Here is a 16,807-nt window from a genome sequence, read left to right on the forward strand (position 1 = left end):
CTGATGCTAACTTAACCAACCTCTGTCCCTGAAACTCCCCTTAGCTGTTGCCATTTGGCCCTACATGTATGCTGGCATAATAAATGTTCTTTGCTCTTACATACTGTACATGGATCCTACATGTACAGAAAATGAGAGACTTCGGGCTACTCAGCCTTAAATAGGAGATCTTTAACATACTCCTTCTCTCAAGGCTAGGGAGCCACTGAGGAAGAAAGTGTAGCCTGGAAGAGCCAGTGAATGATTTTTGAAACATAATTCAAGAATGGAGTTGCATAATGAGAATCTGAGTGCCTGTGAAAAAACTTCCAGAATACAACACAAATATCTTAAGACCTCGGTTTCTTCAAAAACAGAACTGTTCATGGAATTTTTTTGGTGCTCTCCCCCCCACCTCCCCACCCCCCCCCCCAGCCAGGTACCAGATATGAGTGAGTTTACGTCAGATTATTCATTGCAACTGGCTATTGTTATTTGTTTATATGCCTCTAAGTAAAAACATTTATTTGACTTGTCCTTGTGACTATACACTTTACTCAGGCGACTCTTCTTAACCCACAGATTATAAATTGTCTGGTGATAGGAATAAAGTTTGACTTGCATGAGACTTTAGTCCACCTCCATTCTTCCAGGTCCTACAACCTCCACACAGGAAAACAAATGACTACCATGAAAGAGTGTTTTCCAGATAACAGGACGATCACACACACAAACTCACAGCAGTGTTGACAGCGTGTACAAAACCTATGCAAGCTCAAGGCAGACAAAATCCCAGTACAGAGGGTAAGATATTCAGGGAATTGATAGTGGCCAGGAAAAGGAGAGTTACTTTTTTCTAAGAGTGTTGCTAGCATAGGCAGCTCTTGTTGGCAGCCACACACCAAGAGTATATAGCCAACATTAATTGGAACAGATAGGTCTGTTTTTTTATAAACAGGAATAAAAACATATGGCGGTAAATAAGGATCAGGATAAACAAATAGGCCGAATAGATGTTTATTCAGGGAGAAATAACTTACAACCTAGACAGATGAACACCAGGAAATTCAACCCGATCCTCTCCTGTCCGAGTCACGCCAGAGAGAGAGCGCCTTCCTGGCCCCCTCCGACCTCCTTCCACAGGTCACTTCCGCCCATGGCTCCACCCCCCAATGGGCGTGGTCAGTGCTACAGAAGGACTATCTCACTACAATTCCCCTTTTAGTCTAAAGAAAAGATTTAGGCTTAATACAAAACTATATACAAAACAGTGACTAACAAGTGTGCTCCAAGAAAAGGAAAATTGAGAACAAAATGACCTATATATCTAGTCCTAGGGTGAGGGCATAATGGAGTTTACAATAGAGTTGTCCTAAGCTGGAAAACATAAGTCTAGTACCTAATATATCTAACTAGGAAGAGAGAATAATAGTTGTGATAGTTTAATCTTCAACCTCATCAAGACCTGAGAAGGAAATTAACAATACTAGAGTAGACAGGAAATGCGGATGGACAACTTCCAAAAGGTGCAGCAAGGACAGAAACAGCAAGCCACCTGAACAGTCACCCTAGGTCTCACAGCGACGTTGGTACACCCAGATTTGGCTAAGGCCAAGAGAACTTGACAGACCACAACAACAGCAGGGAGGTAGAATGGCTGTCTTACCCTGACTTGGCAAGGTCAAGCAGTCTTCTATATTTGTCTCCTGCAAGCACATAGGACTGCATGTCCAAATCAGTGGTCAAGGTGGGGGCAATTCTATGCCCAACAGGCCATTAGCTGAGGCGAGATTGAACTCCAGCAGGAGCAACAACAGTGTCCAACATATTTTCGGGAAAGTGCACGGTGCTGTCAGGAACAACAGTGTCTCATGTCAATGGAGTACTAATATTAAAACATTTAAATGCCATGTTCTGCATGTCTATGAAGTGATTGAAGATTAAGCATCTATATCTGACTAATCTCATAGGTACAGGAAATGTGAGTGAAGATAATCTGTAATACTGGGGAACTTAGCTAAAAAGACTGATTAAAACTTTCCTGATTAAAGCAGGAACAAATACTTAAACAATATAACTATTTACATATACCTACATGTAAATCCCTAAAATAGAGGTAGAGTATAAGTGTCAAGACAAGAGGTAGAACTATAAAGGGCAGCAAGATAAATATCCCAAATTGTATCAATATACAAAATGTCTTGAATACAAGAAAAGTATACAAACATAGAATATGGTAAAAAATAATGTGCATAAAACATTGTAAGTGGAAATATTTAACACAATATAACAAAATATAAACTTAATTTTACATAGCTTACCACATAAGAATACACACCAGTGTAAGCTGTAAAATACTATCTCATTCTTACTCAAATTCTCAAGAAAATAGGCTAATCTACCTATATCCCATCTAAACCATACCTTTACCAACCATTCCCTATTCCTGTCTAAAAGATAAACCCGAGTGTAAGCATCACCCAATCCCAAATAACTAAAACCAACCCAAAGACGATGACTATTATTCCAAAATTCCAAGGGTAGGGAAAGGGGGCGTAGTCATATTAAGATTACTTCCTGCTGAAATGGGACGATGATTGCTCCAATGGATCCTGTAGGAAGAAAATTTTTAGCAACCAAATTTCTCAACAGTGTCCCGATCCTCTCCTGTCCGAGTCACGCCAGAGAGAGAGCGCCTTCCTGGCCCCCTCCGACCTCCTTCCACAGGTCACTTCCGCCCATGGCTCCACCCCCCAATGGGCGTGGTCAGTGCTACAGAAGGACTATCTCACTACAAAAACATACTGTGATTTTTGTTTTTGTTAGTTTGCTTTTTGGCAATTTGATACAAGCTAGGGTCATCCAAGAATAAAATACCTCAATTAAGAAAACATCCCTCCTGGAAGGCATCACCCTACATGTGGACTGAGGGGTAGGTGAGTGGGAGGGGAGGGTTGGGGGGCATAAGAGGGTGAAAGAGAAGGAAAGAGGGAGGGAGAGATGGAGGGAGAGAGGGGGGGAGGGAGGGAGGGAGGGAGAGGGACCGATATGTAAAATAAAAATAAAAAAAAAAAAGAATTTCAAAATTTCAAGAAATCCATAGGGAGAAGCCCAGTAGGAAAGACTCTTTGATGTTTTTTGCTTCAGTTCCTACCACCAGGTTTCTGTATTAAATTCCTGTTTTGGCTTCCCTTGATGATGAATTGTAAGCAATAAATCAAATAAATCCTCCTGTCCTTGGGGGAGGGAGAAGAAAAAAAGAAAACATCTCCATCAAATTGGCCTATAGGGAAGCTTGTAGAGCATTTTGTTGACTAAGGATTGATGTGAGAGAGTTCAGCCAACTGTGGGTGGTACCATCCTGGACAGGTGTGCTTGAGTGACATAAGAACGCAGGCTGAGCAAGCCAGTAAGTAGCAGCATCCAATGGTCTCTGTTTGGCTCCTGCCTGTCTGACTCTCCTTCATGATGGACTACAAGTTATAAGCTGAAACAGACCATTTCATCCTCATGGTAGAAAACAAACCAGGACAAGCAGGTATGGAGTTAGGATTGGATCTGGGAGGAGTTAAGGTAGGGGACAAAAGAATTTTTAAAAAGACAATAAAATGTAAAAACAGGTTAAAAAAAACCTCAAGTATACATTCATCAAAGAAAGATACAAAATGGGCAACAAACACATAAAGAAGATCAACATCATTTCAAAAATCTGATCAAAGCTACAATGAAATGACATTTCATTAAGATAGTTTTTATTTAAAAAAAAAAAAAAAAGAGATGAGAGGACGGAAAGGCAGAGAGAGTAGGATGTCTTAGTGAGTATATGGAGATGAGTATATTTATTTTTTACCTCCTTTCCTTTGGATGTCAGTGTGTGTTAAAAGCCCTGAAATTGGAGTTAGTGACAGTTGTGAGCTGCCATGTGGGTGCTGAGAACTGAAGCTGGGTCCTCTGAAAGAGCAGTCAGTGCTCTTAAAACCACCGAGCCTTCTCCCCAGCCACCCCCCTTTCCTTTGGAGATAAATTTTCTCTATATTCCATGCAGCCTTCAGATCCCCTGGCCTTCATGTAGTTAGTGTTTGGATTACAGATGTCTACCCCTACAGCAGGTGAAAACTTCAAATGGCTGTGTACTGTTGGCAGAAATTTAAAACTGTATGGCTAAATTGTAAAACACAGTATTTTTAAATGTAAATACATAATATCACATGGCTCACCAAATCTATTTGGAAATCTATCTATGAGAAATAAAATGGGTCTACAGAAAAGCTTTTACGTAGGGGGCTGTATAGATGGTTTTTAGGTTTTGACTACTATGAATAATGCTGCCATACAAGCATTTATGTGGAAAAGTTTTTTTATTTTTAAATGTATGGGTGTTTTCCCTCTATGGAGTCTGAACCACATGCTTCAGTGGAGTTATAGATTGTGGTTAGCCAACATGTGGGTACTAGGAATGGAATACTGGTCCTCTGCAAGAGCAACAAATGCTCTTAACCACTGACTGAACAGTTGCATCTACTTTTATTTCATAGGTGTGTGTGTTACAAACTCTACATTAGAAACCATATAGTGAAAGCCTACTCACTTGAGAGATTGAGACACAAAACTGGAATTCAAGATCATCCTTGGCTACATAGTGAGAATTAGCATACTAATAATTAGTATGCTAATCCACTTTCTATATTGGCAAGATTCATAAACCACACAGTCTTATGATGACAACAAACCAATCTAGAAAACACTAATGATTAGAACTTCAGGTACCCAAGGCACCAGTAGCACTGTCCTTAAATCCTAGATCAAATACTCGAAAGTTCATTTTCCTACACAATCCAACCAAGTATCACAGGATGAGGCCAGTCTCTTGCTGCCCTAGAACAGAATTAATCTGGATACAGGTTGTTACACCCTGCCACATGGGGACTTTATATTCCATTACACTTTCCATTCTACCCTGTGGGTAGCCCTCAGCAAGTAAGAACCTCATTCATGCAAGAGAAATGTTTAGTCTCACTGCCTACAACCACATATAGATTACAAAAAACGTACACAGATACCATATTCGCCACAACTGAGTAACTGAATGTTATTTTTCTGAGTTTTGAGGTTTCTACCTAGTCTTCCAACAACCTTCCACAAATATATTCTTATTTTTCATGTCATGGCAAGATTATAAAGTATAGGTGATGCCAAACATAAGCATCAGTTCATCTGACTTGCAAAAAGCTTTGCATTTTTTTCTCTTCATTCAACAAGTAAAACAGGCACCAGTAAAGGAGACAGATGATGGCTTTTAAGATGTACTGTGATTACTCCAGTGTCTGTGCTAGGAGTGTGTTCAGTATCTGGCAGTGGAAGATTTAGCAGGACACTCCTAGTCACCACCTTATTTGTATGTCTTTCTTTAAAGCAAAACTAAAACACAAAACAATATCAGTATCCAATCTAGACCTGTCGTTGATAATTGTATTTAAAATGCCCAGAGTGGAGCACAAAGAATCTATAAATCCAATGAATTATTCTCTCACTCTAGACCTCAAAGGAATTTTTAAGCATTTCAGATATTTTTCAGATGGAACACTTGAAGATCAATCAGAACCAACACAAAAGTTCTCCCTATATATTCTCCCTGCAGTTAATATAGGCACCACCAGAACAGGACTGTTCAGTTCACACATTTCAATGAGCAGCATGTACACTTTCAAATTATAATCTGTTGCTTGGAGGGCTATTCAAAAGCACCAGAAAAATAACATTTAAAAATTGTGCCCAATACTCTAACATAAACTCCTCAGGTGATGAGGTTTCTATAGCCATTTGAAAAAAACAACAACAAAAAAAAAATCCAGATAAACCAGGAAGGCCTAAATCTGAAGACATGTTTTTCCTTGGCTCCTCTGAGCAAAGTAATTTGAATCATAGGTATGGCCTTTGCTGATAAAGCCACCCACATAGCACCCCTCAGCCACAGGAGACTACCTAAAATAGTTACTGTGCTAGAGAGATGGCTTAGCAGGCCAAGTGACTGTTGAATCTGTGTTCAATCACGGGACCAATGTAACAGTAAGAGAGAACTGACTCCCACAAATTGTCCTCTGACTTCCATACACATGCTACAGCATGTACAGCCCCCACACAGAAACACATTCACACACATAAATGAATAATGAACTAAAAATTTAACTTCTAGTTTCTTAGTTACATTAGCAACATTTCTGGTATACAATAATTACTGCATTGGATAATGCTCATCTCACTACAGGACATCCTATTAGTATCACAAACACAGTTTCAGACAGCAGTCTCTCAATGTCAAATTGCCATCATATATCAGTTTTTGTGTGTGTGTGTTTTTTTTTTTTTTTTAGGAATTGATATTGTAATGGTTACTTTTAGGTATAGTAATCACATGCCATTGCTTTCCAGAACCCTACAAATATTTCTTAAATTTGTATTACTTTCTATAACATAAGCCAGTAAAGAAAAATAGTAAATGCAACAATTTCAGGTAGGGTAGAGCCTAATGGCGGCATAATAAATATACCATGTTTTTTAATTTATTCCTCAGCCCATGAACACTTTTACTATATAAATGAGATAAATTATTCATTATATATATCACATTGTAATTCTTCTCTCAACTTAACTACATCTGAAATTAACTAAAACCCAAGCAGCTAGGTACACCTGCAAGGGAGTTTTCTAAAGCTGGTCCTGATGATGTTGAGTGTGGGTGAGAGGGGTGAGAGGACCCTTGAGCAGAACTGGCCCTGCTCCTTGCTACAGGCTGCATTTCATGAGCTAGCCAACACAGTGCTGGAGAGTTTGCCTCGGTAGTGACCATGAGGGAAAGCTGGTGGACTGACCAACCCAGCTACCACCCAGGCCCAGAACCAGAGCTATGAGCTGATCTACCCCAACATCCACCAAATCTATGGACTGTTCGAGCATATGAAGGGGACAAATCTACAGATCCAAAATGGCAGGATCTCCATGGCACAGGACAACAGGATATCCAAGAGGATCCCTAGCCCATTATTGGTGATGTAGCTGAAACTAGAGGCCCCCAGCCAGTCCAATGACAATAAACATTTGCAAGTAAAAATAAATAGACTAAAGGGTAAACTGTGTAACTCAGTGGGCCACACTACAGCTTCTCCTACTTTTGTTGTTTGGTTTTTTGTTTTTCTTTTAAATTTGGTTTAGATTTTGGAGGAAGCTGCAAGGGCAGATGCAAAGTAACAAGGAGATAAGTGGGATCAAAATGCATGATGTGAAATCCACAAAAAAAAAAAAAAAAAAAAAAAAAAATCAGTAAGAGTGAAAAAAATTACCAAGAATTACAAGTGGAATTCACACATTCATATATGGTCATTATACTTGCAGTGGCTCATGTTCACTGTCAACATGACTGGAGTCGGGGTACATAAGGCACATGTCTCTGAGTATGTCTACTGGGGTATTTTCAGTGAGATTTAACTAAAGAATAAAGATACTTCTTGAATATGAAAAAAAATCATTTGAAATCTGAAGACTCACTTTTAATCTGGCCCACACCTTATGCTGGTATCCTATGTAAAAGACATGGAAAAAGGGAAGCATGCGTCTGCTTGCCCTCAATCTCCCTGGCAAGTTCATTCCTTCAATGACATCATATCCTACTTCAGGATTCCAGCATCTACTTAAGATCAGATGAGACATTGAGCCCCATGGACTGCTGGATTATTGAACTTTCCAGTAGTAGACAGCCACTGTTGAACTAGCTGGATCATAGCTTTAAGCTGCTCTAATAAATTCCATATTCATTCTATCAGTTATGTTCCTCTAGAGAATTATGACTAATACACACATGTACCAAATTTTGATGCAAGAAAAAGATATACAAAGCAGCCTCTGTATATAGTGAACAGTTCCTAGAATTCTTCTGAGCAGAGCTTCCTTTCTTGGGAAGTCTGTGTGCTTCCCTTTGCTGTGTCTATGTTTGCTACTCACCATGCTCCAGATGAATCTGCATGCCCCACTGTGTGCCCTTGCTGGCTCCTGGCACCGTCTCTACTAAGAAGGGAGTAAACCCTCTGCACTACTACTTGGACCCCGACTCCAGACCATGGGCTAGCCCTTTGGATTTCCACAATGTCCAGAAGAGAATTCCTCAGGGGAGCACCAAATGGATGTTGCTCTGCCTTGTCATGCCCATGGGTCCAGCCTGTGCCAGTGGTCGCCAGGCCACTACATGCAACCTGTCCAAGACATGCAAAAGGAACAGTTTCAGTTTGGCTTATACTGTCATCATTAGGTTACTGCCAAAGCAATGGCAGTATAGGAAAGAAACATACAAACATGTAGCATTGGCATCTAGCCTGCTGAAGAGTGGAGGTGGGTAAGGGCAACACAGCAAAATTAATTCTGTTAACTAACAAGTAGACAGTTCTACTACTGATTACTTCATGGGAATAGTTTCCCTTTTCAGTTTGTTCAGCAAGAATGAATACAGTTCAATTTAAATGAGTCATTTTATCAAGTGCTTGATTATGTAATCTGCTAATTAAAGCACTTTGCACACTCGTGTATTCTCCCAACAACTATATGATTATAAGCCAATGATACTTTTGAAATACTTGTTAGGGGATGGAGAGATGACTTAGAGGGTAAGAGCACTGACTGTTCTTCCAGAGGACCTGGGTTCAATCCCCAGCATCCACATTATGGCTCACTGTCTGTAACTATAGTTCTAAGGGACACCACATGCAGGCAAAACACCAATGCACATAAAATAAAACTAAATAAAATAAGAAATACTTATTCTCGTAGATAAAATTGATACACAGAGAAATGCCTAATGTAACCTAGCATAAAGCTGCTGAGGCAGTAGGTGAAACAAGGCACATACTTTCAAAATCCTATTTTATTTTTCTTTAGTATCAGTGGTAACTGTTTGCATACATGTATGCAGGCATCTTGGAGGACAGAAGGCAGCATTGGATCTCTTAGAGCTACAGCCATTTATGGGAACTGAACTGGGGTCCTCTGGAAGCAAGGATACTTGTGTGTGTGTGTGTGTGTGTGTGTGGTGGGGAAAGAGATAGGGTGTTGTGAGACAGGGGAACTTGCTCTGTAGAATAGGCTGGTTTTGAACTTAGAGATCTACCTGCCTCTGACTCCCAAGTGCAAGATTAAAGGCATGCACTACCATGTGGCACCAAGAATACTCTTAATGCTGAGCCCTCTCTCCAGCCTCAAAATTTGTATTCCTCACCAGTATGCTACATGTTTACTGTTATCTTTTTAAAAAAAAATTTCAATAGTTTCACGTGGCATAAACTGTTTAAACGTATACTTTTACAAATATAAATTTTTAATTTTTAATTTAATATTCCCCTACCCGTGTGTATGTGCATGCATGTTTATGTGTATTACATGGCATGTGTGTGGAGGTCATAGGGCAGTTTTAGTACCAAATTTTACCTTCTAGATACTTCTTCTGATAATCAATTCAGTATGTTTATTATATGGTTCAAAGCAGGATGAAGGTTTGCCTACTTACTGATTTTCCCTACTTCCATCTTTTAATCTCAGTATTGTGTTCTGAACTGGTTATCCAGGGAATTTGAGCCCACCGTACTAGATACAGATTCCCAGAGCTGAGTCTTCCTAGACTCATATCTGGCTCACCAACAGTGAATTGCTATGAAACTCCAACTTCATTTTGGAATAGCTCAGAGCCCCAACCCCAAGCTCCATTAAGTGAATCTTTATCGTATAATTTCCAACATATTTATAAAGCTTTATCTCAAGGGATACAGACATTATGAAAACAGAAAACATAATAAAAAGACTTGAAATTCTTAATTTCAAGATGAAAATAAAGAAAATACTCCCCAAGTCCTGAGCATGCTATCCATAACACCATGGAACTGAAAATTTTCATGTTTTAATAAACTGAAATAAAGTTTACAGCTACATAATGAATGATGGAAAATTATCAAGAGATCACCACTAAATACTCTTGAGCTTTCATATTTTTTGGCATAATAATGATAACAACACACTCTAGCATATGTACTTGGGGATAGGAGATTAATATTCTCACTTTCAAATCCAGATATCAATACTACTACAAGTGTAAGAATCATAAGTCAATGAGAATTTACCTGACTTCTGGATGAACTGCTTGTTATGTCTTCAATTCTAAACATCTGAGCCAAACTTATATTTCTTCTTGGAAGAGGTGTGTCCTGACAGTATACTTCATGCACTGTTTCTTTTGCAACAGCCTTCTGACAAAAATAAGTATTCAGAATAATAGAGCAACTTCCATTTGGGATAAGAAGTTTTTGCCTAAAAAAGAAAAAGAAATTCATCCATTTACTTACAACTTGGGTTATCATTGTATATTTGTGAAACAAGGAATGCTACAGTTAAAATCAAGACAGCACATAAATTACAGCACTGCTAATGATGAGTGGCTCATTATATTAGATAGATGAGACCACATCAGTCTAGGAAGAGAGAGCCAGCAAGGACCATGCCAGTCAGCAGAAAGAATGGCCCATAACAACTAAGTTGGACTCAATGACAAAACCTTACTTTTTTCAGTGCAAGTCTTACGCTAAAGTCCTTAGGCTTGAGCCCTCTCAGAGAGACTCAGTCCTCTCAGGAAGAAATACAGATAAAAATGAGAAAAGACTGCAAGTATCAAAGATGCACACAAACACTGAATTGGTTGCTATTTACAATAAAATCTTTATGTTTTAAAGGGGTCTAACTTTTCAAAGAATATAATATTAAATGATGAAGGACCCTTAGTACAAGCTAATCACAATCATTAACATTATTGGTACAGAAAGAGACAAGCTGAAAATATATTAAACAAAATTCTAAGGTTCTTCTCAGTACTCTAATGTGATACGTCACTTTAAATCAAAATGTGCTGCTAATAAGAAAAACTTAAAAGTTCAGGTTTTAGAAAGAAAAAATTGACAAATGTTATCTTGTTCCTCTCATTAAACAACACTGATGGTAAGGAGAAGGCAGAACACCAACCAGGAAATGGGGAGGGAGGAAGGGAAGAAGGAAGAGAGAGGGAGGGAGGGAGGAAGGGAGAGGAAGGGAGGGAGGGAGAGAGAGAGAGAGAGAGAGAGAGAGAGAGAGAGAGAGAGAGAGAGAGAAAGAGACAGTCAGTCAGCCTTAGGATCCCACAAAGAATACAATAGCAAGGGCAGCATTGAATCATCTCCCAGACCTTCATTTCTGGACTCCTACAGTTTAGGATCCCCTTACCTAGGGAATGTTACTATCTGCTGTGGCTGGAATTTCCCACATCCATTAACTGTGACAATCCCCATAGACACACCTACAGACCAATTCAAATAGATAATTCTTCATTGACACTCTCTTGCCAGGTGATTCTCTGTGGTGCCAAGAGGACACACTATGCTATCACTGGCCCCAGCAAAAGCCTACTTCTCTAAACTAAGAACAAAAGAAAAGGCAACTTTAGCAAGCCAGCAGTCTCATTATAATAACTTGTATTGACAATCTCTTTGAACTACAAAAAGGAAACTCAATTAATGAAAGACAACTAAAGTAAATTGTAAGAAGGAAATCAAGATTTTTTTTTCCTCTTTCTACATTTTTCTTAAATATGGTGCCAAAAGTCCTAGTCAATAATGCAAGGTGCAAGAAGAAAAGAATAATCACAAATACTAGCAGAAAAGAAGCAGTAAAATAGGACTTTCCCCACATACAAGTTTTGAGATAGGGCTCATGCAGTGCACACTGGCTTCAAACTCTATATGGTTGTGGATGATCTTGAACTTATGATCTTTAGGCCACTATTTTTGCAAGTACATATATACATTGTCAATAAACACCTGGTTACAACAGTTATAACTACAGTAATAAGCTGTGCATGGTGATGTATACCTAAAATTCTAGCACTCATTAAGCTGAAACAAGAGGACTACAAGATTTAGGGCAGCACAGATCACACAAAAAGATCCTGGAGATTGAGGGAGAGAGGGTGGAAGGGAGAGGAAAGAGAAAACACAAAATAAGAAAAAATTATACAGAAAACAAAGGAACTAGAATAATTTGAAAAAGAATAGCATGGAGAAAACCATTTCTGCACATAGGTGGAGGTATGAGATTGATGCTATGTGTATGTATGAACAGATATACCAGTGAATTAATACACACTGATTTGTGCAAATACACTAAAGTATGAAAAGCATATAAGTGAAAAAAATTATCTAAGTCCATTTGGTTGATTTGATTTGACTCATTTCCTTTTTAAGGAAAAATATAATGTGGCTTTTAAGTACAAAGTAGAAGCACTCCCTACCAGCAAGCCTGCAGTTCCCACACTTGCCTAGGATCCAGAGGGCAACTCAACCAAAAAAGAAAAGAAAAGAAAAAAAAAATAAAAAGGGACACCTACCCCCAAAGACAGGATCAGATATTTATATAAAGAAACACTTTAAATTTTATAAACCCTGAGTTCTAGAGCCCAGCACAAAAACACAAACAGCAAGACAGCACCCCACTGCCAGAATGTAGTAACCCTATCATGGTAGTCCATATAGGTGAAGCACAAGACAAGGACTTCAGAAAAGCAATTATATTTCCTAGGACCTTAAAGAGGATATGAATAAATCCTTTAATGAAGAAAATAATGTTGAATAAAATAATGTAAACAGTTCAAGACATGAAAGTAAAAATAGAATCACTTAAGAAAACCAAAACTGAAATAAGCCTTGAATGAAAAGTTTAAGGTGTCAAACACAAGCCTTACAGGTAAGGCTCAACAACAGATTACAAAAGTGGATCGCTAGTGCTGAAGACAACTCTAGACATTGATGTACCAACCACAAGGGCACCCAAGTCTGTACGTAAAAGAAACACAACTGCAGCTACAATCACTATTAACCCCCATACAGTGACAGTGGGCGACTTCTCTCTTGCCGATAAACAGGTTACCAGACAAAAATAGACAGAGAAATGTTAGATTAAATAACATTATAAATCAAATGGACCTAGCAGATATCTATAGAACATTTCACCCCAAAACACAAACATACACTATCTTTTCGGCAGCTCATGGATCTTTGCCCAAAACTGACCACATATTAGGAAACAAAGCAGTCTTGACAGACAGAAAATTGAAATAGCACTCTGCACCTGACCACCATAGAGTAATGCTGGAATCAACAGAAAGTATGAAAGACTGATGGAAACTCAACAAATGACTTGAAACTGAACAAACAAACAAACGAAACAAAACAAACAAAAAAAAAACCAGTCAAGACAGAAACCAAAAAGGAAATTTAAACTTATTGAAGAATTGAAAACACAACATATCCAAACCTAAGGGACACTTTGATCAATGGAATCGAATTGAGGACCCAGAAGTAAATTCTCCTGGTTTTTGACAAAGAAGCCAAAACATAGAGACTGGTAAAAAGACAGCATCTTCAACAAACAGTGCTGATCAAATTGGATGGTTGCATATAGAAGATGAAAATAGATCCACATCTATCACCCTGAACAAAACTGAAGTCCAAATGAATTCAGGGCCTGAGCATAAGAACGGATACACTGAAGGTAAAAGAAGGGAAAGTGGGTACACTTTAACTCACTGGCACAGGAACTCCTGAACTGGACACCATTATCACAGGCACTAAGACCAACACCCAATAAGTGGGACCTCATGAAGCCGATAAACTTCTGTATGGCAAAGGACACCACCATTCAGGCAAAGCGGCAGGCTACAGAATGGAAAGATATCTTTACCAATTATTCATTTGATAGAGGGTTAGTATTTAAAATAGATAAAAAACTAAGATAAAAAACCTGAACATCAAGAAATAACTTAATGTTTGATGTTTTACTCTTTTGGCCTTTTGGAGGGTACCTGCCATCCAACACCAAAATAAAGCACCCACAGAGGCTTATTCTTAGTTATCAGTGCCTAGCCTTAGCTTTTCTTAACTGAAATGATCCCATCTGTCTTTTGCATCTGGGCTTTTCCCTTTTCTTACTTAGGTATATCTTATTTTCACTCTTACTCCCTGGTTGGCTGGCTGGGTGAGTGGCTGGCCCCTGAGGTCCTCCTCTCCTTGTTCTCTTGCTCCTCCATCCTTGTTTCTCTTTCTATTTGTACTATCTGCCTGCCAGCTCCTCCTATTCTTGCTCCTGCCTTGCTATTGACCTTTCAGCTCTTTATAAGGACCATCAGGTGTTTTACACAGGAAAAGAATCACAGCTTCACAGAATTAAACGAATGCAGCACAAACAAAAGTCATACACCTTAAAATATTTCCCAACAATAACTGAATTTAAAATTGGGGTGCAGAACTAAACAGGCAGTTTTCAAAAATCAATGTTCAACATTCTTAACCATCAGGGAAGCAGAAATTAAAACTACTTTGACATTTCACATTACTCCAGTCAGAATGGCCAAGAGCAATAAAACAAATGACTGAACATGCTGGCAAGATTCTAGAGAAAGTGAAACACTCATTCATTGCTGGTAGAAATTCAAACTGGTATAGCCACTATGGAAATCAATGTGGCTGTGGCTCAAAAAGATGAAAATACATCTACCTGAAAATTCAGGTACATTAACTCTTGGACATATGCCCAAAGGTCTCTATATCCTATTCCAACATACACATAGAAGAGTCTGGTTTATCTCACTCAGGTTGATTTCTTTCTTGTCCCATCCATTAACCTGAATATTTCATTTTTAACAACAGAAATGCTTTTAAATGGTGTGTAAATGCACCATATTTCATTGCCCATTCATCAGTTGATTGACAGCTAGTCTGTTTCAGTTTCCTGTGATTATCAGTAGAGCAGCAGTGAACAAGGGTGAGCTACATAATAGCTTTTAAGCTTTTGATATGTGCTACAATGTATATAAAGACAGAGATTAGGCACCTAGTAAGGAACTACACAGGAGGAGAGGATCTCACAAGGAAGGAGAACTAGAATATATTGTTAGGGAGAGACTAGAGTGGAAGGGTTAAATGTGGAAGGGAATGGAAGAGAGGGATAAGGTAATGTAAACAAAATATCATTGTTCTGCTAAAGGAAAATGGTATGAAAAGGACCCCTAATAACATCCCACTATCTCCATAGATGAGTGTCTTGCTCAGTCATCATCAGAGAACTGTCTTCTTGCAGTGGATGGGAACTAACACAGAGATCCACAAGTGGACAATGTGCAGAGAAGGAGGCTCAGTCCCCTCCCATTAGTGCTCATGGACCTATGCAGAAGAATTGGTAGAAAGTCTATAAAACTCAGAGGAAATTGTCTTTAGATACAAAAGAACTCATGAACTCACCAAAACTTGGAAGCATGCACAGTGCCAGTACAGGCTCAAGTCAGCACTGAGAGGAGGAAGTAGACATAGAGTTCCACCTCTAACCAACAAGTTATCTGTAATTGATGCCCACTAGCAAAAGGAAAATCAGCTTTCTCCAATGGAGTTTCACTGGGCATTTGTTTTTACCTGTTTTCTTTTTTAAAAGATTTAATTATTCTATTTTTATGCATATGAGTGCATTGTCTATGTGTACTTATGTGCATTGTGTGTGTGCCTGGTACCCTTGGAGGCCAGAAGAGGGTGTCAGATCCCCTGGAACTGGAGTTAAAGACCTTGTAAGCTACCATGTGAGTGCTGTGAATAGAGCCTGGATCCGATGTAAGATCAGCAAATGCTCCATCCATGTATTCATTTTTCTTAAATTTAGCAATTATCATGGAGTCTGATGGAATCTCAATAGTTTTAATTTGCTTTTATGTAATGGATAGTAAGGTTGAGCATTTTTTTCTATATTTACTGGCATTTTCCCCTCAAAAACATACATTAATGCAGTGTTTTCATTCTTAAGCAATCAAATGATTAAAATTACAATTAGATGATAAAATAATCACAAATATAGGATAAATGAAACTATCATACTTATGGTTTATTGGAAAATGTAACAGTTGTGACATCCATGATATAGTTAGTACTTTAGTTTAAATGATCCTACTTCTTCTGACAAATTATGGGCAGGAAATACGAGATATTCTGTAAATGGTGGCTTCAGTCCATTTTAGTGATCATTATTTTGCTTATGCATTCATATAACTGTACTGGTTTTTGATGGCTGATGTGAGATTTAAAGTCACTCAATGTGAAACAAGCTAGAACAATTATAATACCAGAAACCCCTTATAGTATAACCTAGAAATCACATATATACAAGTAACAATATACAGATATATCAGGTTATATTTGTATATTTAGGAACACATGTGCATTTTGTAATAACAATTAAAGAAAGAAAAATAGATCATAAATTTGAGAGAAAACGGTGGTACAAAGGAGAATTTGGAGGAAAGAAAAGGAAGGGGGAAAATGTTGTAATTATATTTGAGTCTAAAAAAAAAGAAACAATAGTAATTGAAAATATAGTTTAAATCTACAAAGAAAGATAAAGCCTATTTGCTATTCATAATTGACATTAAACCAATATATGTAACCAGTTGTCATATATTGATATATTATTAATAGAACAAGTTTTATGTTCAAAGAAATATAATGATCCAAGAAAATGTTTATATTCCATTTCCTCTTAAACAAATACATTAAAATTAAGGAAAAAGTTTTTTTCTTGGTACTTCAAGTTATTGATACAAAGTTTCCAGAGAAATGCTACATATTTTGACAAACATCAAAAAGCCTGCAAAGAGTTTCTAAGATATTTCTTGTTCAATGTCCAAAAATAAATAAATAAATTCTCAGATCTGTATGTCAGCTTCTGAACAGCTCAT

The 16,807-nt window shown here is 38.1% G+C and overlaps 1 protein-coding gene across 3 annotated transcripts in view; it reads right to left on the reverse strand.

Annotated features, from left to right (window-relative positions):
- The window catches only part of Spidr (scaffold protein involved in DNA repair), a 217,360-nt gene that overhangs the window by 72,738 nt on the left and 127,815 nt on the right, over positions 1 to 16,807 (reverse strand). For all 3 annotated transcript variants that reach the window (XM_051190979.1, XM_051190978.1, XM_051190980.1), the window contains 2 exons: positions 10,134 to 10,320; positions 7,975 to 8,222 (listed from right to left, as the gene is read on the reverse strand). In XM_051190979.1, coding sequence (XP_051046936.1) covers positions 7,975 to 8,222; positions 10,134 to 10,320 — 435 coding nt within the window. The remainder of the gene's footprint in view (positions 1 to 7,974; positions 8,223 to 10,133; positions 10,321 to 16,807) is intronic.

This window comes from Phodopus roborovskii, unplaced genomic scaffold (assembly GCF_943737965.1).
Source record: "Phodopus roborovskii unplaced genomic scaffold, PHOROB, whole genome shotgun sequence".
Taxonomy (NCBI): domain Eukaryota; kingdom Metazoa; phylum Chordata; class Mammalia; order Rodentia; family Cricetidae; genus Phodopus; species Phodopus roborovskii.